Source organism: Aspergillus pseudoviridinutans, assembly GCF_018340605.1.
Source record: "Aspergillus pseudoviridinutans IFM 55266 DNA, scaffold_9, whole genome shotgun sequence".
In the NCBI taxonomy this organism is placed as follows: Eukaryota; Fungi; Ascomycota; class Eurotiomycetes; order Eurotiales; family Aspergillaceae; genus Aspergillus; species Aspergillus pseudoviridinutans.
The window spans coordinates 971137-998027 of NW_025091289.1; the positions used below are offsets into that span (position 1 = coordinate 971137).

Sequence of the window (26891 nt, forward strand, 5' to 3'; positions counted from 1 at the left end):
CGAGAAACAAAAGTGAGTTGTCTCATGTCATTTTCCTGCGCTCGAGATCCGCAAAGCAATGAATCACTTACATGTGGGCTCGTCTTGGCTTCACCCGAAGGTTACTAGTCACCAGCACTGCGAAGAAGTGCGAGCCCGTCGCTGGTGGCCCCACCACTCCATCTATCAAGGTGAGCCGCCTCGAAAGATGGAGCTCTCCTACACCATTCCCTCAGCCACCGCTTCCCGGGTGTAGGGGTGGGGTCTCGAAGTGTACCAGTCCAGTCAACCGATCTCGCGTCTTCGGAGACGACCTGAGTCAAGTTGACCTTCATGCCCTGCGCCTAATCTGTCCTCGCCAGTGACCCCTCCGACGCGCGCCGATCAGCCCTGCCACCATCTGAGTTAGATGGTGCCCAAGGATCGGGAGTTTCGTCTCTCCCGACAAGGCCCGGTGGAGCCTGGAGCTGCGTATCCCGCTGGTCTGAGGGGTCCGGTGCGGGAAGATCGCTCCCTCCAGAAGCGTCTGTTCTGCCCGCACCACCTGACTCGAGATCGGCTGGACGGCGCACATCATTCTGGTCCGACGGCGGCCACAGTCGGAGAAACCAGTAGTGCAGCCATTCCTTGACAGGGAGCAGCCTTGCCACCGACACTCCGAGAGAGACACAACTAATAATCAGCGCAATCCAGACTATTTCCATTATGGGTGAGTATATAACTTGCCTTGAATTTGTGTGTGAGGAGAGGAAAAGAAGAAGACATAATGAAATCGAGCAGGAAATCCTTGTAAACCCACGGTGGAAGCTACTACGCAGGCAGGTGCATCTATCGTGGAGGAAGGTACGATGGGAAGAAACGTATGTGCGAAGATCCTACAGGCGCAGGAACGTTGAATCTAGTACATGGTAGATTTCCCAGCCAAGACCAAAAGAAAGAACCATTCCACATCGGAAAAACTAGAGCTGAGTGTCGGGGTTGCTCGTAGATAAGTCGAATGAACAAATTTCTAGGTCACGGCGGACGTTCGTCTAATGAGATGCTTACAACCCGCTCATACGTGAGGGATGCAGGTGTGAGAGACCCATGAGGTTACCGCCGGCAAGTGTGGAAAGGTTAGTTACGTATGATCACTGATGGCCATAATATAAGAATTCCACTAGCATCTACTGCTTCCCCGATGAGGATTCTCCAGACAAAAATTGAGGGCGCCAGTCGATGACTCGGTGCGCCCACAAACACACTGATCCAGGTGCACTTCCTGTATTCTTACGACTTGAGAGCGTACCTCTTATATTGAGATTCGGTGTAACAGGAATGATCTGCCGAGATTGTTGGCCCAAATAAAATCTTCTAAGGTCCCTTCGGACTACTGTGTCAGTGCATAATACTGGAGGCCGTAGTAGTAATACCCTTGATCCGCTGCATGAAGAAAACCATTTAACATTGCACCCAACGCAACACAAAAGATAGTCTACCGATTCTATCACTGATCCTCGAGTTTTTAGAGACATGGTCAGAGTGTGATCAGCGCGGCGGTTGACAATCGCCTCTTAGGGGTTGCGTCAAGATCATCTGGATCTCCGCCGGGGTTTGTATGTGCCAGAAGTGGCACCTAGGGACGCGTCTCTGGGGTAGAGTCGCGATCGAGGGCAAGGCACCCGGGTAGCGAACAGATGGAACCAAAGAGACACTTGCAGATTCCTACATAAATTGAATGTTCCTTCCTATTGCGAAAATCAAAGATCTTTTGAAATGGGACAAGGTAGGCACGTATATTGTGAGTGCTACAATAATGGTAGCTCTGCCATCAACAAGAATCAAAAACACAAAACAGCATAAGGAGAGTGTAATAGTAGAATGAGACTTGGAAAAATAGTCAAATTATGAAATGCAGGTCAGTATGTCATCAATTCCTGGTGGTTATGAGTAATACATCGCAAATTCTGGTAAACTAATTTTCCCAGGAATACCCGCACTTTACATGATCTGATCCTGCGTGATTCCGGTAGTGGGTTCTGCACCTTCCATGGGCTCGCCTTGACCCTGGTCTGCATTCATGTACTTGACAAACGTGATACCGAGAGGACGACCACCATACTGATAACCAGTGAATTTGGCTGCCGAGGAGTTAGTCAGTCTGCGGTCAATGATATTTTCCAACTGTAACATACCAATCGCAGTCTCCGCAGTCTCCGCATTGTCGAACTGGACTACACCAGTGCCACGAGAGCGACCGTTGGGCTCGTACTGAATTTCAGCACGTTCAACCTTGCCGATGGTGGAGAAGAGATCCACTAGATCATCATTGCAAGTAGACCAGGGCAGCTGGTGATCAGGATCGTTAGCACAAGCTCCGCGACGGCGGAGATGACCAGCCGTGTGAGTCAAAAGGCTAAACTCACATTGCGCACGTAGATGATGGGACTCTTTTCTCCTCCAGAGGTTGCAAAGTCAGTAAATGGGTTAGGGGGAGCCGATGCGGCGGGCTCGAAGTTCTGGGGGGCCCCAAAACCACCGCCTCCGCCGTAACCACCTCTGAAGCCGCCGCCGCCGCCAAATCCGCCACGGCCGGCAAAACCTCCACGACCGCCAAAGCCACCCCGGCCGAAGCCACCGTAGCCACCGCGGCCGCCGAAGCCGGGTCCGGAACCGGCAAAGCGGTCCTCACGGACCTCTAATGTCCGTCCCTGCCAGTCGTAGCCGTTGAACTGTTGAATAGCGTTGCGCGCATCCTCGGGAGATTCGAAAGCGACAATACCGGAGCCCTTGGGACGGCCAGTTGCATCGGTGTGAACGTCGGCGCGGATCACAGCACCTTGCTGGGCTGTCACGACGGTCAGACATTAATTTCGATATTCAATATCGCCCGATAGAAGGCTGCCGCGGAGCGGTTTTGCACTTACCAGCTTGGCGGAACAGATCCTTCAGGTCCTGCCAACCGACATTGAAGGGGAGCTAATTCATGATTGTCAATACTTATAACCGGATCTATGACGGAGCATTATATGATTCGAGTAGGGGCAACAAACGTTAGACACATAGAGTTGTCTTCCACCACCGCCAGGAGCACCACCGGGGGGGCCACCGTAGCCTCCGAAGCCACCTCGGCCAGCACCCCCAAAGTCTCCTCGGGGAGGTCCACCAGTAAAGCGTGGTTCGGGCTCACGGTCCTAGTCAAATCTTGTCAGCGAACACAATGGGCGAGAGACGCGCACAGATCGGGTTGCGGATGTACCTCGCGAACGTAGACGAGACGACCCATGAGGTTCTGGTTGCTAAGCGTGTTGACTGCATTCTGCGCTTGCTCCCTTGTAGCGTATTCCACAATCCTGAAATATATTGTTAGCGCAGGCTCAAGAGGTAATGAGAGGCGGAGACACTCACCCGCATCCCTACAATGTCCGGACGGCCAGGCCCAGCCCGTCAACCCAAATCGTCCATGCAAGAAACCAAGGAAATCCAGAAGTAAAAAGAAAGAAGAAAAAGAAAAAGCCAGCCACGCTACGCATTGGTGCCCACCTTCGACATTCCATTGGGAAGTAGTAAGACGTCGGCAAAGATAACTTCTCCAGCTGTATGAACGATGCGGAAAATCATTCCCCCCAAAGTCAGCCACAAGTTTTCATCCAACAAAAGCTGCGTCGCACTGCCGACACGATATGACCCTGCTCACCCTGTCTCATAAAGTCCTTGAGATGATGCCACTTGACATCGTATGATAGGTTGCCAACATAGACCCGGCGGTCCTGTTGGGACGACTCGCGTACTGATTGCATCATTTGTTCTTTGGCGACTGTACGATCCTCAAAAGATCTCGAAGGAGGGTAACTGCTGCGGCCACCGTAACCAGATCCTGAATGTCCTCCAGTGGCGCCCTGAGCAGTACTCATAGGAGACCGAGACCGGCGATCACTGCGGCGATAATCGTCACGACTGCGAGAGCGACTGCGTGGGGAGTACGAGCGACGGCTTCGTCGAGGACTGCGAGAACGTCGGCGGGGCGAGCGAGACCTCTCGCGCTGCGCGTAGTCAGTGTCAAAGGAGTCGGAAGGCATCGACGAGTTTGGACCGAGCCCGGTAAGACTAAAAAAAATAGAAATCGATAAGAAGCGCGAGTAGCGAAAGGGGTATGGCTGCAATGAGAGGCTAGGAAATGATGGGAATGTAACGTCTCAAGGGGGGGCTGGTCTGAGACTGTTCCTTCCCGAGTTTCGTGGAAACCCCAACGCTAGCGCTGAGATCTGGCAGAATGGAGATCAGGTGACACCGCCTGCGCAACAACGCGCAAATCTCAAGAGAGTTGAGGACCCGGGGAGAAAGGGCACACAGAAAGTGAAAATTTTTATCACGGAAGTGAAGAAGGACAAAATCGAGACAAAGAAGGTAGAAGGGTTCTTGAGACAAACAACATGGTGCAGAGTGGAAACGAGACGTTAGAAGTGTGTTACATGCAACGGATATGGACAGTGGATACCCGACATCATCACCCGCGCGCCATCAGCCCCAGGAAATGGGAACTATGAAGGCATAGGAAACTCATTTCTGAGCAAGAGAAGAATGTTTTCTGCTCAAGAACATTTGGGTGGGACATTCTGATGACAGGTGAAGGACTATAGAATGTACACTAGACAAGGACACGACAGAAGCGCATGACTTACTTGGTATGGTCGATAGACGTCGGCTGGAGAAGAGCACTTAATGTAAGCCAAGAGTCCACTATCAACGCGATCGGAAATAGAGCAGCGAAGACAAGTGCCAGGGAGGCGAGAAGGGTAAAAGGTAGGAGGAACGAAACGATCAAAGGAAATGAGAAAGACGAGAGAGTAAATAGCGGGGTGAAGATGGAAAGTAAAAACAATCACACTTTGTCAACCAGTTTGTTGTGCGTGTGCGTGTGCGTGTGCATGTATGTCTGTCAGATCATCGGAAGTGTCAGGGCAAAGGTAAGGGAGGGAGGGAGAGAGGGATGGGAACGATTGATGGGAATCCCGTGCGGATCCGAAGGGATGCAGCGCTCTCTCAACCAGGATGATTCGCTCGCGGACGACGAGTAGCCCGTGGATGGCTCTTACCTGGTATTGACAGTGCGGTAGAGTTCCGGGAATGTTGGGGAGAAAGGAATTTTTGATGGAGTGAGGGACCAAGGATTGGATGGACTGATGAAGGGATGAAGCGGGTGGATAAATGGATGGGAAGAGGGGGTGTGAAAGGTGACGGTTCCTACAGTAGTAGGTACAGTGGTACGGTGGTAGTGGGTGACCTTTCGGGATTGGAGGGGGGGAAAGGGACGGATGGTGGGAGTGAATACTAAGGGTACAAAGTAGATCGATTGTGTTGAACGCTGAATGTCAAGTGTCAAGCCGATGGTATGTGCAGGACACTGAACAGTGATTGGACTGAGAGTAGCCTTGGAGGCCAAGACAGGGGGTTGAGAGAAGGCAAAGGAGGAGGTGACTGTTCAGCGGAGCAACACAAGGCTAACAGTGCTCTGTAAGGTAGTAAAACAACTTGTATGGAGGATTTGAGGTGAGACGCAATGGAGATACCATGGATACATAGGGATACGTGTTGTTGTGGTTGTGGTGGTGATGATTGATAATGATGAGGAAGAGTTAAAAAAGTAAAGAAAATAAACGAAGAAAGATGTAGCTGGTCACTCACCCATGATGCTGTGTTATTGTTGTTAGCTGCGAGATGTGATGTGACAGTCGACGATGACAATCTGATGGGATGGGATGGTCTGGAATCTGAAGCCTCCCGAGTTGAAGGTCTGTCTGGTCTGTCCTGCTTGGTGTCTGTCCGTCCAGGCGTGGATTTAAGAGCGAATGGGCTCTCAGACCTGGGGAAGGGAGTAGCAAATGAACGATAAGTAGGGGGAGGACTAGAGTAATAAGAGACGATAATATCAGAGGGGGTCGAGGGGGATACTAAAGGGAAAAAAAGAAAACAACAGGCCGAAGACAAGGAACGCTGCTTGGGACTGTTGAGGTTAAGCAGGGTTCATGCAACTTTGCCGGTATACAGAGTATCTACCAGCGATTCAGTTATCTGAACTGTGGAGGAAAATGGAATCCCCAATAGTCAATGATTCCAGACTTTTCAATAGAAGGTATTGATTGTTTTGATATGAGGAGTGGAAAGAAGCGCTGAGCAGACGCGGAAGCGGAAAAAGTGGATGAGTCCAATGGCCACGCACCTGGGGTTAATTACGGAGTACGCAGTAGTCGAGACTGATAAGGTACTATTGACATTAACTGCTCTACTATTTATTTTTCAATTCAGCGTTCACCAACCTGGCAGGTAATTTTGTTGATCCGGAATGATAATAATAGCTACACCAGAAAGAGGTACTACTAGTAATAATCACTGTTCTCAATCTCCGTGACAGCCAGACGACCATCAATCAAATATACTCCAGCCAAATGTGATTTAATTTGGAGTAGTTGGCGCTGCAGCATACTGAGGTTGATGATCAGGCCTGATCATACTATCTTTCTAGATGTATATAAATGTGTTGTCATATGGAGAAGTTAACAATGGTCAGACATGTACTGCTCTTGGACAATGGGTCCCAGTATGGGACAAATCTAGGAAGGAAATATATCAATTAAGTACCTATGCATGCAAGCCGACATTTAAGGTCACCTCCGTTCAGTCATCATCGACTGAAGATGATCCATTATCAGCAATCAAGATAAAGCATAACACCACGTCTAATTGCTGCGACCTGGACTGCCTGTTGAGGTGGTGAAGAATGAATTCTTGACAGGAAGATCAGCTTGGCTCAGCTCAGCTCAGACCACCGCTTATACCAAGATTCCTTCTCCGGCTGGCCCGACGTTCCATCCTATTCATCAAGCCACTAGTAACTTTTCTAACTGCACTTTGAGAAGACCACCAACAAGAGGAAACTCTTCGAAAAATACAGTACTCTCTACAATCAAAAACAATGGCCCAGCCAGTCTCCCTTTCTCGCTGCTCCCGAAGACAAATCAACACCCTTCTTTCGCCCTCTATTACCCTCACTTCTCGCCCCAACAACTCCTCCTGCATCGCCCTGCAGTCCCGCCGTCTATACCAGACTCAAAGCTCACCGCGCCGTCTCATCCATCAACAGTCCCAATTCTCACGACCGCAACAATGTATCGCTAAAAGATCCTACCACTCGCAATACCACCCCGAGCTGCCCCCCCACGAATACACAAACTCACAAACCACCATCCTCTCCGCCGCCCTAAACCATGTCCCCAAGCACGGCTTCACACCCGAAGCTCTGACCCTCGGCGCCCGCGACGCAGGCTTTCTCGACGTCACGGTCCAGCTGCTCCCACGCGGCGAGTTCGATCTCGTCCTTTTCTGGCTGGCGAGTCGGCGCGGCCTTTTGCGAGGGAAAGTCGAGAACGGGTTCTTCGACAAACTTGCAGCCCAGGGCAAGGCGCTGTCTGTCGAAGAGAAGACCAGGTTGCTTATCATGGAGCGGTTGCGGATGAATGCGGAGATTAAACATCAGTGGCAGGGTGTACGTTCTACTAGGAATTGCATTGCATACAATTGAATAGTGCTGACTACTACTGCTATCCCCCAGGCCCTGGCTCTCATGTCCCTCGCTGGAAATATCCCTCTGTCGCTCTCCGAGCTGCATGCTCTGTCCTCCGATATTTTGGATCTTGCTGGAGACGCCTCGGTCGATGCATCGTGGTATACCAAACGACTGTCTATCTCGGCCATCTACGCCAGCGCCGAGGTTGTCATGACCCGCGACTCGAGTCCGGATCTCTCGGCTACGCAAGCTTTTGTGGACCGTCGCATCGAGGATAACAAGTATATCGGTGATAAGATTACCGGTATCAAGCAGTGCCTGGGCTTCATGGGTTCCACTGCTGTTGGGTTGGGTAGGAGTTGGGGGTTGAAGATCTAGTCTGAAGGGGTACAGCCTCGGCTGAGATGAGGTATATGTGGAGTGGATATTGTATTCACATTCTAATGTAGAGTTCCGGCATTGTATAATATACACCTCCTTTCTTCTGCCTCCGGCAGTAGGACTGTATTCACCACTACAGATTAAACCTATCTGCAAGTAATCTCGTTGAGCTCTGTATGTTTCGAATTTCCTCCACACGCTTCTCCAATCGGGGCAACCATCCGTTCTCCCCAAACAACTCCTTCACAGCTGTCCGATTCGGCGCCATATCCCACCACGGATCACGGAGCGAACCCCGATTCGGATTCTCGCGACGCACCCGTTTCCAATGATTTTTGAGGTCCCGTTCCCTCTGCTCGGAGATAGCCCTGAGCAGCCCACAGGTTCGCTCATCCGGCTCCACCCCTGTAGTCTCCATTTCCTTCAGCAACAATACAACACTAGGTAGATCACTGCATCCGCGCCAGTAGAAGTAGATCAGCTCGTTATACAGTCCCGTCGAACTCCCCAGCACCGCTGAGGTCCTGCCGTGCGACTTGATCGTCGAGCGGAACTGACCGATCAAGGGCGAGCCTGGGAAGTGCGAGTTCAGAAGACGGAATGCCAAGAGAAGCATTTTCGGGTAGAGCGCTGTGACGACTGCTTCCACCGACACGGATTCAGGAACCTCCAGAGGACTGTGAGGGGTTGGCTCGCCCGCTGAGCTTGCCGGCGACGTGCCACTGTCTTCCGGTAACCGGCTATCTCCGAGATATCGGAGCATCGAAAATACTCTCTCCTTGCACACTTCCCAGATCCCTGTATCCCCTTTGCCCTCGTCAATCGCCGCACGGAGCGCGCGCTCGATTTTCGCCGACTCCCTTTGCACGGTGAATTGAATCATCCGCTCGACAGAGACAGGATCATCACTGCGCAGCTCTGGAGGATTCGAGTCACCCTCTTGCTCCTGAGACCCAGGCTTCGAAGCCGACGCGGGCTCATTCACCTTCCTCCGGGACTTGCGTTTTGCGGCACCCTCCGTTGAAGCTTCAGAGCCCTGCTTTTTCTTCCGAAGGTCCTCAAGCACAGAGTTAAAGATAGCGGAAATCTTAGACATCTCGTCTTTGCTCAGTGCAGGCTTCTCTGTCCCTTCTGTAGCCGCCTCCTGGTCGTCTTTCTCCTCCACACCCATCTGCTCCAGCAGACCACCGAACGCCCTCTTCTCGCTCTGTGTCATTGTGAGCGGCTTTTGTGGTGGCCGTGAGGATGGTGGTGTCGGGGATTGTGAGACCGTGGCGCCGCGCCTCTTCAGGTAGCTTTTCCGGGATCGACGGCCATCATTGCTCGGGGTTTGGGAGGTAGAATCAGATTTCAGGGGAGACGTGGCATTTTCAAAACCCTCCCTATCATGGACAGACTCTTCGTCTCTATCTAGGCTTGATTCGGGTGGAGTGAAGGTAGGCGATGTCGAATGGAATGATCGGCTCTGTCGGGCATTCCATTTTGCATAGCTCAGCGGCGCCGCGAGTGTCCGGGTCTGGTAGAGAAATGGGACGGGGGAATTAACTGTTGCTTGCGCCAGGCAAGCGCGCGAGATGCGTAGCGGCATTGTACACCACGGCCGAGGGACTGGGCGTGGGCTCTCGTCAGAAAGTCTGCGAAAATCTGACGTAGACAAATTGAAAAGTCGGAGAAATTTAAAAAACAGAGTACCTCTCTAGGTCCTCCACATAGTAGCGTAAAACTACGCTTTTTATACAAAACACACCAAAGACAGTTATTATTTATTTATCTTGTATTCTTTCTCTATGATTATATTTCCCACATGAGATTAAGAAAGAATAACCAAACTGAATCATTTGTTCCAATCTCATTCGGCACATCAATTATATCACGTGACAACGCGACATTGCAGCACGCGTTTCTGCAGGCAGAAGCGCGGGTTTGGTCTGCGACACAGAACTGAATCTACACCACTCCTTCGATTGCCAAGGCATTGGTAACACAGCGGACGCTCAGGGCGCTCGCAAAACAGTCACTACCATGGGCGCTGATAATGAGCTCTCCGAATTCGAAAAGCAGCGTCTCGCCAACATCGCAGAGCGTGATGCGCTCCTCAAGAAGCTGACCCTGGACGCCCAGTCGTCCGGTCTCTTCCCGCCCAAATTAGCGAGGAGCTCACCAGGAGGTCAGACAAAGCCGAAGAAGAAGCCTCCGCCGAAGAAGATCAAGAAGGAAGATGAGGAGCCAGTACCGCGGCGTATGTCCTCGCGTTTGAGAGGGCTCGCGGCTGAGAGCGAGGTTGCGAAACGCAAGGCGGACGAGCAGTACGAGGCTGCGCAGCAGGCGGAGCGGGCGAAGAGAGTTCGCAAGTCGGATGCATTCTCTTTTAGTGAGATGCTAGTGTCAGGGCAGAAACTTAGCGGTGATAGTCTAATCGGCGTGGATGTGGTGACGAAGGGAGTTGCGATGCCGTATCAGCGAACTTTTGGTGATGAGGATATTAAGAAGACGACGGATAAGGAGCTGAAGGTACTGAGGGAGGAGATGAGCGGGTTGCAGCTGTGGGAGGCGTGGGAGCCTAATCGTGCGTTGGCCTTCTGTGTGAACTGCGACATGCTGTGGTTAGAAATATTAACATCCCCGCATCACAGGCATCAAGCTCACCCCCGAACGAATCTACACGATGACGTTCCATCCATCCGAGGCCAAGCCCTTGATCTTCGCCGGAGACAAGATGGGCAACCTCGGTGTCCTGGATGCCTCGCAAGAGAAGCCAATCTCAGCCGTCAAGCAGGAAGACGACGAAGACGAAGATGACGACGACCCAGACCCGGTCCTGACCACTCTCAAACCACACACACGAACCATCAGCTCCATGCACGTCCACCCCTCCAAACCAACCCATCTCTACAGCGCCAGCTACGACAGCTCCATCCGCGAGCTGGACCTGGAAAAGACAACCTCGGTCGAGAAATACGCCCCAGAGTCAACCTCAGACGACGTCCCCATATCCGGCATCGACATGGCAGCCGACGACCCCAACACGCTCTACTGGACAACCCTAGACGGCGCATTCGGCCGCTACGACACCCGCGCCTCGCGCAAAAGCGCCGTAGCCACCTGGCAACTCTCCGAGAAGAAAATCGGCGGCTTCTCGCTCTTCCCAACCCACCCGCACTACTTCGCAACCGCCTCTCTCGATCGCACCATGCGCCTCTGGGATATACGCAAGCTCTCCCACCGTGAACCCGTTCCGGTAGGCGAGCACGTCAGCCGACTCTCGGTCTCCCACGCCGCGTTCAACAGCGCCGGCCAGGTTGCGACATCCTCCTACGACGACACGCTCAAGATCTACGACTTTGGGGCCAAGGGCATCGCCTCCTGGAAACCAGGGCACACCCTCTCAGACGCCGAAATGAAACCAGACACTGTCGTCCGACACAATTGCCAGACTGGACGATGGGTGACCATGTAAGGCTTTCCCTATCCCTACCATCTTCAAGCCCTTTTATCGCAACAGCTAACATGAGATGTCTCACAGCCTCCGTCCGCAATGGCAAGCAAACCCGCAATCCCCTATCCAGCGCTTCTGCATCGGAAACATGAACCGTTTCGTGGACGTGTATAGTAGCTCCGGCGACCAGCTCGCCCAGTTGGGAGGCGAGGGTATCACTGCCGTTCCTGCTGTGGCTGTCTTCCACCGCAGCAAGAACTGGATCGCAGGTGGCACCGCCAGTGGCAAGATATGTCTGTGGATGTGAATGCCCGTCGGGAGCTGGAGAGGGACCGAGGTAGCCGTTGCGCATATTGTTTGGCATTCTAGTTTAGGCTTTTCGAGTGGCGGTGTTTTAAGGTGTATATCTACTTGCAAGTATTTCTGTGACACACGCGAATCTGAGCAATGGAAGTTGAACATGAGTCATTCTCGAGAACAGATTGATTCTTTCACTCGTCTACAATCGCATACACTGCATTGTTCGAAATTTATTACCTAGGCCAACACAGACCGTCGGTTCGAGCCATGCAAAGCAGAAAGAACTATTGGATGAATAGTAGTTTGTTTCATCTATGCAAAGGCCAATGGTTATGTACACAAAAGAACACAAACTGCTTTTGTACCATGAAAAAGTCCAGCGAAATCCTTCCGTCCATAGCGGCGTGTACGAGATGAAAGGCCATGCAGACATTTTTCCAGCCAAAAAAGCAGCTATCAGAGCAGGGTATCAACACCGTGACAAATGCTATTCAAGGAGAATGAGCAGGGTAGAAGGGAAGAGAAATCCAAGAAGGGACAGAACGTCAGATCATCAACACATGGGATCAATCGCCGGAAACAGGTAGAATATACACCAGATGATGCAAGATTTTGCTCACAGGAGGCCTTCCTTGTTATACAATAGAAAGACTTCTCTCGACTGCCTTTTCCCCGAGGAGTCATACATGTCCCGTTCATTATCGAGGACGAGACGGGACGCACCGGGAATAACAGAGAGCGGGCTGAGAGTGCGAGCTAGGCTTGATATAATATCAGCCAATAACACTGGAAAAATATCATGCTCTATATTTAGATCATGACTGTGTAAGCGCGTCGGATATAATCTAACCAAGAAGTAGATAGGCTAGTAGAGGCTCGTACGTCAGAACTCGTTCCGTAGTTCTTCGCGCGACTGTTGCTGAGTACTCTCACGGTCTTTGGCCTTTCGTCTTGACGAGGCTGGTACAAAGTCAAAGAACCGATACTTGCTCGTCGTTTCTTTCGTCATGCTAGATCGGCGCGCCTTGGAGGGGTCAGAATATTCAAGAGAGTAGGTGGAGGAGTTCTTTGAGCTGCCGGTGCTGTCTCGAGTGTCTGACCAGCGGGGCATTGAAAAGGGCACACGAGTCTGGTCCCAGGTAGCTGACGAAGAGCTCGGAGGAGTCTCCTCCTCAGCGTCTGGACCATAATCTGTGGACCGGCGAGGGAGCGCAGGCCGTGTAGCGAAGTAGCCAATCGAGTTTCTGTGACTCCCAGGAACGGATGCTGGCGTTGCAATCGCCGTTTCTGTCGCCGGTGTCGTGGGCTTGGAGCTGTCATCATAGAAGGTCGCCGATCGTTCCATGGAATCCACCAGTTCCTCCCATTTGACTTCGAGATTGCCATTCGGGCGTTCTGCCTGCTCCGCCTTACTAAGGCATTCTTTGGTACGTTGGTGGAGACGAAGCGCCATCTCATGGAACTTCTTAATGGCCGGATCGATCTCTTCCAGCTCAGCAAGTCTTCCAGGCGCTGCTTCAAGCCAGATCCTTATCAAGTTCGCGAAGCTCCTTGCGTGGTCGATCAAGAATGGGAGACTGGGGAAGCCTTCGCGAGAGGTAGGGGGCAGACGGTTAAGAATCTGAATCGGCGTCGCGTAAGATGGTGTGACAATAGGGGTAGGACGGTCAGCAGGAATCGCGCAAATCGCGTCAACGAACTGCTTGAATTCGGACCGGTTGCCAAGCAAGAACTTGTTCATCGGTTCCATCCACGGCTCTTTACTACCGAACGTCGTCATGTTCGCAAGGCCTTGCAAGGCTTTGGCGATCAATGTCAACGTTCGTTGAGCACGAGGGCGAGGGTGATCTGCTAGGATTAGCGGGAAAGAACGAAAGTGAAAATGGACGGACAAGGGTTCTTACCTTTCAACAATCCAAAGAGCTTTGGATTCAGAATTGCTGGACAGAAGAATCGCAGGAACAAGAAACCTGAGACGCTGCTGTATGTCACCGTTCGCAGGAAGTCGCCGTAGCGGTCTTCTGCGCAAGCTCTGATATGCCTGAAGATGAGTCTCAACTCTGCAGGGCAGCGAGAAGCGGAGCCAGCAATTGACTTCCAAACACTTGTGGTAAGCGAGACGAGGGTCCTCCAGTTGCGTTCAAGGTCGTCTGAACGATGGACTCGTGAAGGGTCAACTTCACATTCCGGATCGCTCTCGTCAATCTCGCGTAGCCGTTCTCCGATGGTCTCTTCGAGGTATTCCTTCCCTAGCCGACGCATATGCAGGTCCAGTGCCTTGGTGAGAAGGGAGTTCCCTCGGAACAGAAGATTCGCCTCCACAGTCGCCGTTCGGCCCAAGTCCCTGACGAGGACTTCTCGATCCTGACCAGACTCCCTTGAGTCATTTGAATGGATCCTTGTAGTATACCTGAGTCTATTTGCAGTCGAGTCTTTGTGAACGCCATCAATCTCGTCCTCAACCAGAGCGGAAATCCATTCGACCGTCTGACCCGAGACCTGATAGATATTGAGTAGAGCCTCTGAGAGTTGGTTAAGTTCGGAGGAGACGATCTKAGCCATGTTGATTGTAAGACCATTGGTAAAGGCATGCAGGATCTCGGACATGGGCGTGTATTCATGCGACATGAGGACGACCGTCTCTTCCATCCGAGCCCTCATCAGCATCTCCCCAACAGACTGATCCCGTTCATCCAATATGGTCCACCACTTCTCGGTTTCCACGCCAGACTCCAAGTCATCCAACCGTATCTCCACCCGTCCGTATGTGGCATCATGTGACGAAATCTCCACATCATCCAAAGCATGCAGGGCATTTGCATCCTGGTGCAGAGGATAGGACCCGTGGGCAATGAGCGTCCAATCTTTCTGAGTCGGGTTGAGAGTTTTAACGAGTATGGAGATCTGTGAAAGGACAGGGGGGAGATCATTGAAAATGAAATCTTCGCGCCAAAAAGGGTTGGACGTGCGGAATTTGACGGCTGTCTTCGCTCGAATTTCGCCATCGAGAAGAACTTCTGTGTAGTAGTCGCTGACGGCGGGTGCCGGTACCGGGTTGCTGTGAGACCTTGATGGCTTCCGGCTCCTTGGTGTCTCCTCAATTGACCTGTCACGTTGCAGCTTTGCCTCGGTCACTCTGACCGAGAGCATCCTTTCGATTCGAAACATGTCTCTTGTAGGTGGCGAGCTCGTATCACCTGACCCTGCTGTATTTGTCGTATTCTCCTCGACTGGCACTTCAGGGCCGTATAGTTCCGGAATGGTAAAAGCGCGCAAGAGAACGAACCAGACCTCAAAGAGCACTCGACTTTCTAGTGCCAGATACACCGGGCGGGTCAATCCGGAGGCAGAATGCGCCGCATACTGAGGATAGATGGCAATGCAGAATTCATCCTCAAGAACAGACTCGTTCAATTGCTGCACAGCACAACGAGATAATTGAGACAATTGGATGCAAGTGACTAAAGTGATGTCTGTTTCTGTGAATAGTTTGAATGCACCATTCTCTTGCAGCGTGCAGCTGACTTTCTGCCATGACGAAGATAGCGCCCTTTGCTGCCGATAGGTCGAAACACGATGGCTGGAATTTGGCCGTGCACCGGACGTACTCTGTCTGTCCCACAGGAGCATCTTACCGACCTTGATAATGGCCGCATCTTTCTGAACGGTGCTCTCAGAATTTCGCCGACGGTCCGCAAGGCGACGTTCTCCGATCACTACCGACTGAGGTTTTGTCATCTTGTTTTGCACGCCCTTCGGTCGGATCGGCTGCCAACACAGTAAGGCAGCTAGCCAGGAGTCGAATGTTTCACTGACGTGGGGTCTCAGTTCGATACCGAGTCCTGAGGTGAAAGTGGAAACTTTGAGATAGTTCATTCCGGTTTCTGGATCGGTAAGAGAGCGAACCTGGCATCCACGCAGGTCCGGAATCAATGTCTTCGCAAGTGCAGGTTCTCCCTTGGCTTGATATATTAGACTTCCCGTTGCAACATTGATAGCGCAGTAGCCCGACGTCCAGGCTGTGGTGGAAGACGTCCGAAATGACAGAATACCATGCATTCTTCCACACGTCGTTTTCATGAGCTGAAGTATTTTGGAAGCATCGCTGCTTGACAGCGCTGTCGAKGACGGGTTCGTACTAACGGTGGTGACTACGTTTGAGCTACCAAGGTTTCGACTCAAACGATGGCGACCAAGCGTCTGGCTGAAATAAGGAGCCGGTTGTATTGACGGGAAACCAATGGAGCTCGCTTGGTCTTCAGAGGCCTTGGGCTGGGGAGAAGCGGTGTTGATTGAACCAAGGCGATTTCGAGTTCGTGTGAGGAAGGAGTTGGGGGAGATTTCGCTGCGCTGGTCATCCAAGGTCGTGGTACGGGACCGCGCCCGCTGGCTCCGTAATTCCACCTGGCCCTCATCCTCGTCTCCCGCCGAATGGTAGGGTTGAAAGTCGCGACGAGACTCATGATCGGGCGCTCTTGTTCTGTATGCGGCGCGAGGTGACGGAGCAGCACTTCCAGACATATGTTCAGCTTCCGACAAAGGGGAATTGTTGCCGGTCTCGGAGGAGGGGTCTGGCGTCACAGTCCGGATGCTCGTCTCTCTAAAGCTATCGGGGTAGACCATTCCATGACGGTCTTTGGAGGATGACTTTTTGCTCGGACGCCGTTCCACTGGGCGACTGTAGATGCTGTGGTGGGCAGAGGTCCGCTTGAACCCGTTTGGATTCGAACTTTCCGATTCCATCTTGCCAGCGGCGGCACACGATGGAAACGGTGAGAGCGGTGCTCAGACGAGGTCGCTAGGAAACGTATGATACGCAGATCAAGGCCAGTACAAAACCACGCAAAACGCACGCATAAGCAGACGCACACCTCGACTTCTTCGCTTCCAGAGTGTTACCTTGCAGCACACTGAAACCAGATGACGCTGCGCAACCGTCCTCGAACAATTGAGGGCCTTTGTCGTCCAATGGGTTGCTAAGTGAACGCATGGAGCCCAAGTGAAAGATTCTGAGTGTAGTCGCACATTCGGTTTGAGACGGAGGGGCGCGTTGGGATAGCAGCGTTGGGCGATCGAGCGACAAAGCGAAAGGGCCGCAATCCACGAAATGTCGGTTCAGGGGAGAGGGGGTTGCGCGGGCGGCAGAATAAAAAGTGTGGAAGAGCTGAAGAAATGGCTGAGAGGTATGGCAAATAACCAGACCTTCAACAACGACGGGTTTATCGTCACAATGTCACTGCTAGAAGAACCATGATCGTTAGGTTAGCCCGGCAAAGGTGGTGTGGGAAAAGGGAAAGTCTGGAGAAACGGTCCGTTGGTACGAGGCCATTGGGGTGGCCGACTGGCCGTGTGCTGGACTGGAGCAATAACGTGATATCATTGGACGTAGATGGAATAGGTAGTACCTACCTAGTAGTACCTAGGTAGTGGCTAGATTGGACGGATCATCCATTTGGGAAAAGAGAGACACACTTTCATCAGCCTGCTTTTTATTTAATGGCTTCTTTTTCCTTTGTTTGTAAGAGCGATAGTAAAAGAGAAGTATCAATGGAGAGTAAGAATGGACTTTGTATGTTGCAGATCCCGCTGGATTCCACAGGATGCCCAGAAATCGAAGACGAGTTGACTAGTAGTAGTAGTGGTGGTGCGTGAGTTCCTAAGCGGGAGGCGGTGTCGAATGGAGGCAAGGTAAGTGTTCCCGGCAATCCCAGCCTGGAGCGGGACGGACAGAGGGGAGTTGGGATGACTCTCCAACGACAATAATAAATATTAATGTCAATAATAATGGTGGCTTTTATGATTGACTTCGTGGTACTCCGTTACTTCAGTCTCTATCGCACGCATCAATTATCCCCTGGATGGAGAGCCCTTATTCGTTGGAAACTAATCTAGTCTTCCTTCTCTGGGCCTCTTACGTGCAAACGACGAAGGCTGAAGGGAAAGGTTGACAAAGATGAGGATGGCCGACAAAGACTAACCCTTACCACTGGTCTGTCGTCTTCTCGTCTATTCTCTCTCTGGTGTTGCGCTGAAGTGGTGAGAATATGCTTACTAACCCGGACTGGGATCCTCTTCAAGTACCGTACGTACTAACTTAAAGACGGGGCAACGGGAAGCTTCCCAAAGCTGTGCTTGGAAGAGGATTGGCCATCTTCATAATCCTACTCCGTGATATGGGACCTGGTGAAAGTTGCCTACCTATCTTGTCTACAATATCAAGCAACTATTATTATTGGGGCTACCTATTTGATGGCAACATTATCATCTTCGTGGTTGAGATGAATGAGCGAATCACGGTGTCAGGGACTATCTCGGCAACCAATAAGTCAGAAGGCTTATTTGTAATCTGTGGTCTCATACATCTACTTATTTTCATCATTGCTAGATCCTATAGGTCGCCCATTTGGCGGCTCTGAAATAGTACCTAGTAGAAGAACTGTAGAAGTCATCGTCTATCTAGAGTATAGCCGACAGTCGGATGGGCGCCCACGCCCCTCAACCCGGAATTTTGTTTCGACCAATGATAAAGAAAGCCATTGTGAGTACGGAGTAAGGTACCAGTAGGTACCCCCAAGCATCTACGCCATCCAGTAATCACTAATCCTAGTCCATGGGTTCGTGTCTGTACGTGGGGGTAAGAATCGAAACTAAAAGGCCCATGCCGAGACAAGGGCATTAGAGCTTGGGGCTCAAGATTCTAGGACGCGTCTAGGCCATCGTAACTCGGCAAATGCTTGGGAATCTTATAGTAGTGTCTCAGTTCCGTAGTCATATTCCCATAGAAAGTTACTGACAGCTAGCTAGAAAGAATGTTGCTGACTCATACCAGGAAATAAGTAACTAACTATCACCAGGTCAAGCTTCTTCGTATACCTTTATCACTCTTCTTACTTTTTTGCATACGAAAAACGCAAGTGGAAACGGGAGAAAGAAATCAAAGGACGGAGTAGTAGAGCAAGCTTCAGACTACCAGACTGTTGAATCGTTGGGACTCGGAAGATGGGCGAGGTCTTAGGAGTCCTGCGAAGGTGGAGCCCAGGAGAGTCAAAATCAGCACTTCGGCCATGTGAGTGAGTTGGCACTGTTGCCATAATAATAACCTTCCTGATATAAGGCCTCTCAGCACCATGTATATAGAGAGGACAGAAAGGGGAGTCAGGGCATAGTTAACTGACAAATGAGGCAATACCCACGATATGGTCATCTTCCCAGCTTCTAGGCCTGCCTCTTTCCAGACTTGAGTACGCAAACCAGCAGGCAGAGCAACTGCGCCCCGCACAAACCACAGCTGTCTACCTAGGTGGACAAAGTCTTCGAAAGCCATCGGACCCGCCGTGGCCAATCAACGACCTCATCACCGGCTCGTTTCCCCCTTCGCCTGACTCGTGTCGTCAGGGAAATAGGAGGTTGCTGAGTCATTCGAAGCTGAATCACGTGGTTTTCTTTCTTCCCAATTGATCATCACCTGACCTACTTAGTAGCCTCAGGCATTACTGATAGCATGTGGTGATCCTTACCGCCTGCATCATAGGTACCTTATCATGAGGGTTGAGTGGTCATCAGATCGACCAGCCATGCATGGTCAAACGACCTTCGTGGAAACACAGTGCTAACATTCCTTCAATTCTCCGCACAAGCTGCAGATAGGAGCTTGTTGGACTCATGCAATACTCATTTTGATACAGAGAGTCTTCACGATTTGCCTGTTTACCGTTCTTTGTGCACCAGACGCACCTGGCATTGCTTCTCGAATGGCCCATGACTGATTCGAGCTCTCGGCTAAAAAGTCGCTGCTATGTGCTGAACTTACTGGAGATTTACGCAGCTGCTTTTTCGATTTCATGTCTACACTTTTACAATCAAGATGATGACATCGAATATCTTATCCCGGTTCCTTCCTCCGAACGGCTCACCGTCTGTATACGAAACGATTCGGCATCACGATGCGACATCAGATTCATCGGATGTGGAGGAGCGTGCGGCGTTAACTCTGGAGGACGGTCCTGGAGAGCATTATAGTGATCGTGAACTCGAGGACGCCATGGCCGACGCCGAGAGGAGCAGGTCGCCGGACCCGGATGATGCCTTCATAAGTAGGAAGAGCCCTCGGGAAGCGTCTGTCGCGGGGCCATCCAAGTCAAATTCTCGTCATCGCCAGCCTAGTCGTCCGCGGTGGACACAAGCTGCCTTAACAGGTCACGACTTCGAGGATGGCGATGATGATGTTCCAGCTTCCCTTCTCGTAGAAGGGCATCAAGACGACGACGATCTTAAATCTCGGTTGCCTCCTCCTCCTACTTCCCACTTCACTCCCGACGATAGACAGCCCTCTCTTCCCGGACCTTCAACCCGCGGTGATCGAGCTCGCTGGAGAGCAGCCAGAGAACAACAGCCGCTACACCATGCCGATCGAAGGCGCGCCCCTGGTGTACGATGGTCGTTAGGGCAGCCCAACTTGAACACGGTGGATCCGAAAGAGAAAGCAATGTGGATGTGGGCAAATGTTGAAAATTTGGACAACTTCCTAAAGGACGTTTACACGTATTTCCTCGGGAACGGGATATGGTCCATTCTGTTGAACCGAGTTCTGAGCCTGTTGTAAGTAGCTACGTGCTTTCGCTCTCACCTGGTTATGTTATGCATTCTGACAGAGCACCGGCGCCGCCTTAGAACTTTTGCATTCGTTATAGGATTCAGCACATTTCTCACGAATTGCATTGACTACCACAAGGTTCGTGGGAGCAAGACATTGAACGATATCTTGATCGAGCAATGCACTACCAAGATGTCACTGTCGTCCACCTTTCTGCTCTGGTTACTCACGCTGTTCTGGATTGGAAAGGCCTTCCAATGCTTGTTGGATATCAGAAGGCTGAAACACATGCATGACTTCTACTATTACTTGCTTGGGGTCTCTGATACCGACATCCAAACTATATCATGGCAAGAGGTTGTCAGTCGCCTCATGACCCTCAGGGACGCCAATCCCGCGACGGCCGGTGCGGTGTCTGCGAGACACCGTAAATTTATGGGCAGTCAGTCTAAGCAGCGAATGGATGCTCACGACATTGCCAATCGACTGATGCGCAAGGAAAATTATCTTATCGCCTTGATCAACAAAGATATATTAGACTTGACGCTTCCTATCCCTTTTCTCAGAAACAGGCAACTATTTTCTCAGACCTTGGAGTGGAATATCAACCTATGTATAATGGACTATGTCTTTAACGAACAAGGCCAGGTTCGGACTCTGTTCTTGAAGGACACTCATCGAAAGGCACTGAGCGAGGGCCTGAGACGACGATTTATCTTCGCGGGCATTATGAATATATTCGTAGCGCCGTTTATTGTCGTCTATTTTATGATGCATTATTTCTTTCGTTACTTCAACGAATACAAGAAGAATCCTTCTCAGATCGGCTCACGCCAATATACCCCGCTGGCGGAATGGAAGTTTCGCGAATTTAATGAACTCTGGCACCTCTTCGAACGCCGGATTAATATGTCTTATCCTTTTGCTAGTCGCTATGTGGACCAATTCCCCAAAGATAAGACGGTGCAGGTCGCAGGTTTCGTGGCGTTTGTGTCGGGCGCACTGGCATCTGTGTTGGCTCTAGCATCGATCGTGGATCCGGAACTGTTTCTGGGATTCGAAATAACGCATGACCGAACAGTTCTCTTCTACCTGGGAGTGTTTGGGTCTGTCTGGGCTGTTGCCAGAGGCCTCGTTCCGGAAGAGACAACTGTCTTCGATCCGGAATATGCTTTACTTGAAGTGATCAACTATACACACTATGCTCCGAGCCATTGGAAAGGGCGATTGCATAGTGACGAAGTCCGGAGGGAGTTCGCGGAGCTTTACCAGATGAAAATCGTGATCTTCCTGGAGGAGATCCTTAGCATGATATTTACACCTTTTATTCTCTGGTTTAGCTTACCCAAATGCAGCGATCGTCTTATCGATTTCTTTCGGGAGTTCACCGTTCATGTGGACGGAATGGGGTACCTCTGTTCGTTTGCTGTATTCGATTTCAAGAAGGGAACCAATGTGATCAACCAGGGAGATCGACGAGTCCCGGCGAGGCAAGATCTCCGAGCCGATTATTTCTCTACCAAAGATGGCAAAATGTTGGCCTCATACTATGGATTCTTGGATAACTACGGTGCCAATCACCGCGGCAGCCATCCATCTACTAGACGACAATTTCATCCGCCTCCCGCCTTTCCTACTCTTGGATCACCACCAGCGGGCGAGATGGGAACTATCGGCGACCGGCTCGATGTGGCCCAGACTCGGCACGGTCTGGCAGGCCCTTTCACGGGCCAGCAATCCGTATTTGGCCCGTCTCGCTACGGTCCAATTGGTCTAGGTGACCATGGATCACCGGCTCCTTCAATACTCCTGGATCCGCATCACCAGCCATCAACTTCAGGGTTTCGAGGAACGAGCCGCGCACCAGCCTTTCCACGGTACAGATCATCCCGGGCGCATCCTCCCGTGTCAGGGACAATAGCGGATGGCGATGAGTCGCCAGTAGCCACGGGACGCAGCGACCCGTCAAGACCGGCTCCTAATGCCGCTGGAGGATCAAGTGGGGGTGGTGTAGGCACTAGCGACAGCAACCTGGGGGACTCGTGGCGGATGAACTTGGCGGAAGACGTGGATGATGACAACACAGGAGAGGGCGAAGAGAATGTTGACGCTATTGCTGGGGGTGCCGGCGTTTTGGGCTTGATCCAACAATTTCAGAGGGTAAATAAGGACAGTCGAGGACGCACGGCGGTTGGTTTATAGACATTTGCATGCAATTTGAGACAGGGTAGAATTTATGATTTATTTGATTGTCAATGCTAGTGATATTCTCCCAGCGTCTTAATCTGACCTCGGATTGCTTGCAACGAGGTCCGTCTGTAGTACTCTGTAGTATGTGCAGTTCTAAAGTACATGGTTATATACCAAAAAAGTATCAAGTATGAGCAATACTGGCGTCGAATCAGCCACCTAGTATTATTCGGTCAGTCGTCAATTGTTCAAGTACGCCGTAGATACTCCGTACGTCTATGTCTGCCTTTGGACTGATATCCACAGATACAATCCTTGTCATGGTTTAATGCAAACTACCCCTGGATAAAAATAGAAACAGACGAATCATGATTCATGAAGGACTGAAGGACCCATCTGGCACAGTGGCAACGATCATTAGTATCTCTTTTCAGTAGTCGGTGATGGGTCAAATAAAATGAGCATTGAGGATTGGTAGTGGGTCGAACTATCAGATCACAACTTCGTCGCAGAGATGTATTCTATTTGAATATGGTGGACTTGATTATTATCATGTAGTCTACCATATCTATGTTGATGCCCTGTAGGTATTATTGTAGGACCACCCCAGTTGTAGATAGACGTAAAAGGCTGGGATCATCGGATCTGGATCCATCCATTTGGGCAGCATCCACGGGCTAATCTCGCCCATTCCACTCAGTCGAAAAGTCTGGACTCGGGCCGCTGATCATTTGGGATGTTGATCCGGGGTCCTTGCGACATAGGATCTCATATCACGGACACAGAAAGGCGTCCAAGGGTGGATGTTGAGGGAGAGCGAAAGCACTCAAGGAGACTACAGTCGGATCCATTATTGTGTGCAAGTACTGGAATAGACCAGATACGCCGAGGATTGGAGATCTTTGCTTCAAATTTCCGTCAACCTAGTGTGTCTGACTTTGCCCTATATGTTGGGCGGTTTCTTGGCTGCTACATCCGTTGGTTTCGCTTCTTTTCCACCCTCCTTGCTTCCACTAAGCAGATAGACTAGTCTAGTCTATCAATTTTCTTGATTCCTAGGCGAGAGCTGATGTTAGGAGGATTGCCATGACATTAATTGATGTGATATGATCATTTCGACGGTTCAGCCCCGAGAGTGCCTGCTTACGGTTTCTATTCTTCTGTTCGACCTCAGAGAGGAGTAGAATGATTGACCTTTACAGCTCGGTTCCTCCAGCCTCTCGCTCAGTTTGTTGATTTGTTTATTCTTGTGAAACTTTCTTTTTCTTCTGGCTCCGAGGCCTTTCCTTGGTGCCTCGTGATCGCATCATTATTCCTGTCACTCTTTTATCTCTCTTGTGTTGAGATTTTGATTTTTCCTTGTCTTCGTTGCGTCGCCTCACCGTCGCTATCAGTTGCCCGCCATGTTTCGAGCCCGTCGCTATCGAGTCTCGCTGGTATTTGCAGTCATCTTCGTGCTGATCTTCGTTCATTTCTCCCGATCCCGCGATACATCCGCAAGTACTGTGAGCGTCCCCGCGCTTGTCGATCAGCCCAAGACGCACCCTCAGAATCCACCCCCTGCTGCTCCCAACAACAAAGAACCCATCGCACCCGAATCTTCCACCTCCCATGAGGCCACATCCGAGTCAGTTTCTACCCCGGCTCAGCAAGTCGAGAAGCCCGCTGCTCCCGACTCGAAACCCCAGCCGGATCTTAAATCCGATGCGCACGGCCAAGCATCGTCCAAGGATGGTTCGGTCGCCGATCAGACCAAACCATCATCCAGTGACAATAATTCTGCCAAGGGAGACGGTTTAGAAGTACCCTTATCCGAATTGGACTATCACGGCCACGCACGAGTCGAGGTGGACTTTCCCGAAACGAATCGACCTACCGTGCACTGGAAGCAGGTGCAAGAACATTATCCTCTGGCGCCCGAAGACCTCATCAAGTTGCCGACCGGTAAATCCAAGGCACTGCCCAGAGTGCAGGCTGTTTTCAGAGATGAGACGACCTCCGACAAGATACAGCGGGTGCAGCGGTTGTCGACCATCAGGGCGTCCTTTGAACACGCCTGGAATGGATACAAGACTTCTGCGATGGGACATGACGAGATCAAACCTCTACGGGGCGGATTCAGGGACCCGTTCATGGGATGGGCAGCCACGCTGGTGGATTCCTTGGATACTCTTTGGATCATGGACCTTAAGGACGAGTTCGCCATTGCCGTTGATCAGGTGAAGAAGATCGACTTCACAACTAGCAAGAGGGACGAGATTCCTGTATTTGAAACGGTCATCCGCTATCTTGGAGGATTGCTCGGCGCGTATGATATTTCGGGTCACAAATACGACGTACTCCTCGAGAAAGCCGTTGAGCTGGCGGATATCGTGATGGGTGCTTTTGATACGCCTAATCGCATGCCGACCATGTTCTACAAATGGACCCCGTAAGGCCTCACTTTGCGATCGTCCGAGTGTTTTGAAGACTGACTGATAGGTGAAATGACAGGCACGATGCTGCTAAACCTCATCTAGCTGATTTTGACACGACCCTTGCGGAAATAGGCTCGCTCTCTGTCGAGTTCACTCGACTGGCACAGTTGACTAAGCAAGACAAGTACTACGATGCCATTGCACGGATCACCAACGAGCTCGAGAAACTGCAGGGTCAAACCATGCTCCCTGGTCTGTGGCCGCTCAAACTTGATGCTTCTGGTTGCGGGACTGCCGCCTCACAGCTCAATTACGAGGTCCCTCGCGATGATGTGGTGGATACCGAGACGTCTGCCTTATCGCCTGCACCTCTGCATTCGCCCGCATTCTCCTCTGCAGCTCCCTCCGCATCTTCCTCCGCACCTTCTTCCTCCCCTTCTTCAGCATCTTCTTCCACGCCTCCCTTACCTTCCTCAACGCATACACCTTCCCTAGCGCAAAACGAACGGCCGTTGCCATCAGACGCACAGAGCTACGCCAAATTCTTTGATCGGCGCGATGGTGGTAGCTTACATATCGACGCGGAGCCGGCGAACTATGACGACGCCCCGAACGAAGGCGCGAATTCTGTAATCTCTGTTAACTCCGGAGATAAGGCCTGCACAGGAGGTCTCGCCGCGCGGCCCTCCTCGAAACACAAGTTCGGGCTCGGTGCCCGCGGCGATTCAACCTATGAGTACCTTCCCAAGGAGTACATGATCTTGGGCGGTCTCAACGAGCAATACCCCGCAATGTACAAGAAAGCCATGAACGCAACGCGCGAACGTCTCCTCTTTCAGCCCATGGTTAAAGACGAGCGTGATATCCGATTCTTGAGCACCATGACCCTGACGCACCCTATAGCGGAACAGGTCCCTGACAGCGTCTCTGTAACCTACGAGGGAACTCATCTGGGCTGCTTTGCGGGTGGGATGTTTGCTCTTGGTGCCAAACTATTTGGTATTGAGGGGGATCTAGACCTTGCTGCTAAACTGACCAATGCGTGTATTTGGGCTTATGGGGTCACCAAAACGGGCATCATGCCCGAACACTTCTTGCTTGTTCCCTGCGAAAAGGGTGCGCCGTGTGTCTGGAACGAGACCAAGTACTGGAATGCACTCGATCCTAACGAAGGACAGCGGATCGCGGACGCAGAAAAAGCCATCGAGCAGAAATCGAAAGACAGCGACTCGACTGAGCAATCTGCTACAAGCGGGATCCATAGGCGTGACTCATCTGGAAAATGGCACGTCATCGCTGATTCGGCAACTACGGACGACCTGATCAACCATGACGAAGAGGAACTCAAGAAGCAAGATGCCAAGGATAAAGCTGTCCCTCATGAAGTATATGTCACCCAGCGAATCATGAACGAACGCCTACCGCCAGGCGTTACTCGCATTCTGAACCGCGCATACCTCCTTCGTCCGGAGGCCATCGAGTCCGTATTCTACATGTTCCGCATAACAGGCGACAACTACTGGCGAGAGAAGGGCTGGGAGATGTTCCAAGCTGTGTCCAAGCACACCCGCACCGAAATCGCACATTCTGCTATCAACGATGTCACCCTTGAAAAGTCCAAGAAGCGGGATACCATGGAGTCATTCTGGCTTGCCGAGACGCTGAAATACTTCTATCTTCTCTTTGCTGACCCGAGCGTGGTCAGTCTTGACGACTATGTTCTGTAAGTGCTCGCCAGCAACTCTTGCTAGAGGCATAACTGACTCTTCTCGTAGCAACACCGAAGCTCATCCCTTGAAACGTCCGGCCTATTAACGGCCTTTCCTTTTTCCTTTTTAGGGTATATATTTCCCTTCATATGAATTCTTTTTTTGATGTAGAAATATCGATACCATCTCCAAAGTACATGACATTTTCTTTCCAGTGGCTGGCTTGCTACGCCTGATTATGTTTCCTCCTTCGTTCATTACCCTTATTGCACCAATTTAATGTTTGACTTAATGTGTACATATATGGCTGGAAGATTTTCAAATGAAAGCGATGACGAATCAT

General features: G+C 51.2%; 8 protein-coding genes across 8 annotated transcripts; 4 read left to right on the plus strand and 4 right to left on the minus strand.

Moving 5' to 3' along the window:
- Window positions 1–323: 323 nt before the first annotated feature.
- Asppvi_011160 (uncharacterized protein) lies at window positions 324–683 on the minus strand (the record flags this gene model as incomplete). Its single annotated transcript, XM_043306995.1, has 1 exon — window positions 324–683. The coding sequence occupies one exon, from the start codon at window positions 681–683 to the stop codon at window positions 324–326; it is 360 nt and encodes a 119-aa protein (XP_043162930.1).
- Window positions 684–1959: 1276 nt separating this feature from the next.
- Asppvi_011161 (RNP domain protein) lies at window positions 1960–4037 on the minus strand (the record flags this gene model as incomplete). The annotated part of the gene is made up of 8 exons (XM_043306996.1): window positions 1960–2099; window positions 2154–2307; window positions 2385–2806; window positions 2886–2937; window positions 3012–3152; window positions 3218–3311; window positions 3488–3554; window positions 3656–4037. The coding sequence occupies 8 exons, from the start codon at window positions 4035–4037 to the stop codon at window positions 1960–1962; spliced, it is 1452 nt and encodes a 483-aa protein (XP_043162931.1).
- A 2894-nt stretch (window positions 4038–6931) lies between these two features.
- On the plus strand, window positions 6932–7900 carry Asppvi_011162 (uncharacterized protein; the record flags this gene model as incomplete). Its single annotated transcript, XM_043306997.1, has 2 exons — window positions 6932–7501; window positions 7568–7900. The coding sequence occupies 2 exons, from the start codon at window positions 6932–6934 to the stop codon at window positions 7898–7900; spliced, it is 903 nt and encodes a 300-aa protein (XP_043162932.1).
- Window positions 7901–8036: 136 nt separating this feature from the next.
- Asppvi_011163 (uncharacterized protein) lies at window positions 8037–9491 on the minus strand (the record flags this gene model as incomplete). The annotated part of the gene is made up of 1 exon (XM_043306998.1): window positions 8037–9491. The coding sequence occupies one exon, from the start codon at window positions 9489–9491 to the stop codon at window positions 8037–8039; it is 1455 nt and encodes a 484-aa protein (XP_043162933.1).
- A 434-nt stretch (window positions 9492–9925) lies between these two features.
- Asppvi_011164 (WD domain protein) lies at window positions 9926–11646 on the plus strand (the record flags this gene model as incomplete). Its single annotated transcript, XM_043306999.1, has 3 exons — window positions 9926–10469; window positions 10537–11356; window positions 11427–11646. The coding sequence occupies 3 exons, from the start codon at window positions 9926–9928 to the stop codon at window positions 11644–11646; spliced, it is 1584 nt and encodes a 527-aa protein (XP_043162934.1).
- An 876-nt stretch (window positions 11647–12522) lies between these two features.
- On the minus strand, window positions 12523–16382 carry Asppvi_011165 (GTPase-activating protein BUD2; the record flags this gene model as incomplete). The annotated part of the gene is made up of 2 exons (XM_043307000.1): window positions 12523–13487; window positions 13544–16382. 2 exons carry the CDS (start codon window positions 16380–16382, stop codon window positions 12523–12525), a joined length of 3804 nt encoding a protein of 1267 aa, XP_043162935.1.
- A 3121-nt stretch (window positions 16383–19503) lies between these two features.
- atgI (autophagy protein ATG9) lies at window positions 19504–22434 on the plus strand (the record flags this gene model as incomplete). Its single annotated transcript, XM_043307001.1, has 2 exons — window positions 19504–20237; window positions 20310–22434. 2 exons carry the CDS (start codon window positions 19504–19506, stop codon window positions 22432–22434), a joined length of 2859 nt encoding a protein of 952 aa, XP_043162936.1.
- Window positions 22435–23825: 1391 nt separating this feature from the next.
- Window positions 23826–26654, plus strand: Asppvi_011167 (class I alpha-mannosidase 1A; the record flags this gene model as incomplete). Its single annotated transcript, XM_043307002.1, has 3 exons — window positions 23826–24853; window positions 24916–26562; window positions 26615–26654. The coding sequence occupies 3 exons, from the start codon at window positions 23826–23828 to the stop codon at window positions 26652–26654; spliced, it is 2715 nt and encodes a 904-aa protein (XP_043162937.1).
- Between the last annotated feature and the right edge of the window lie 237 nt (window positions 26655–26891).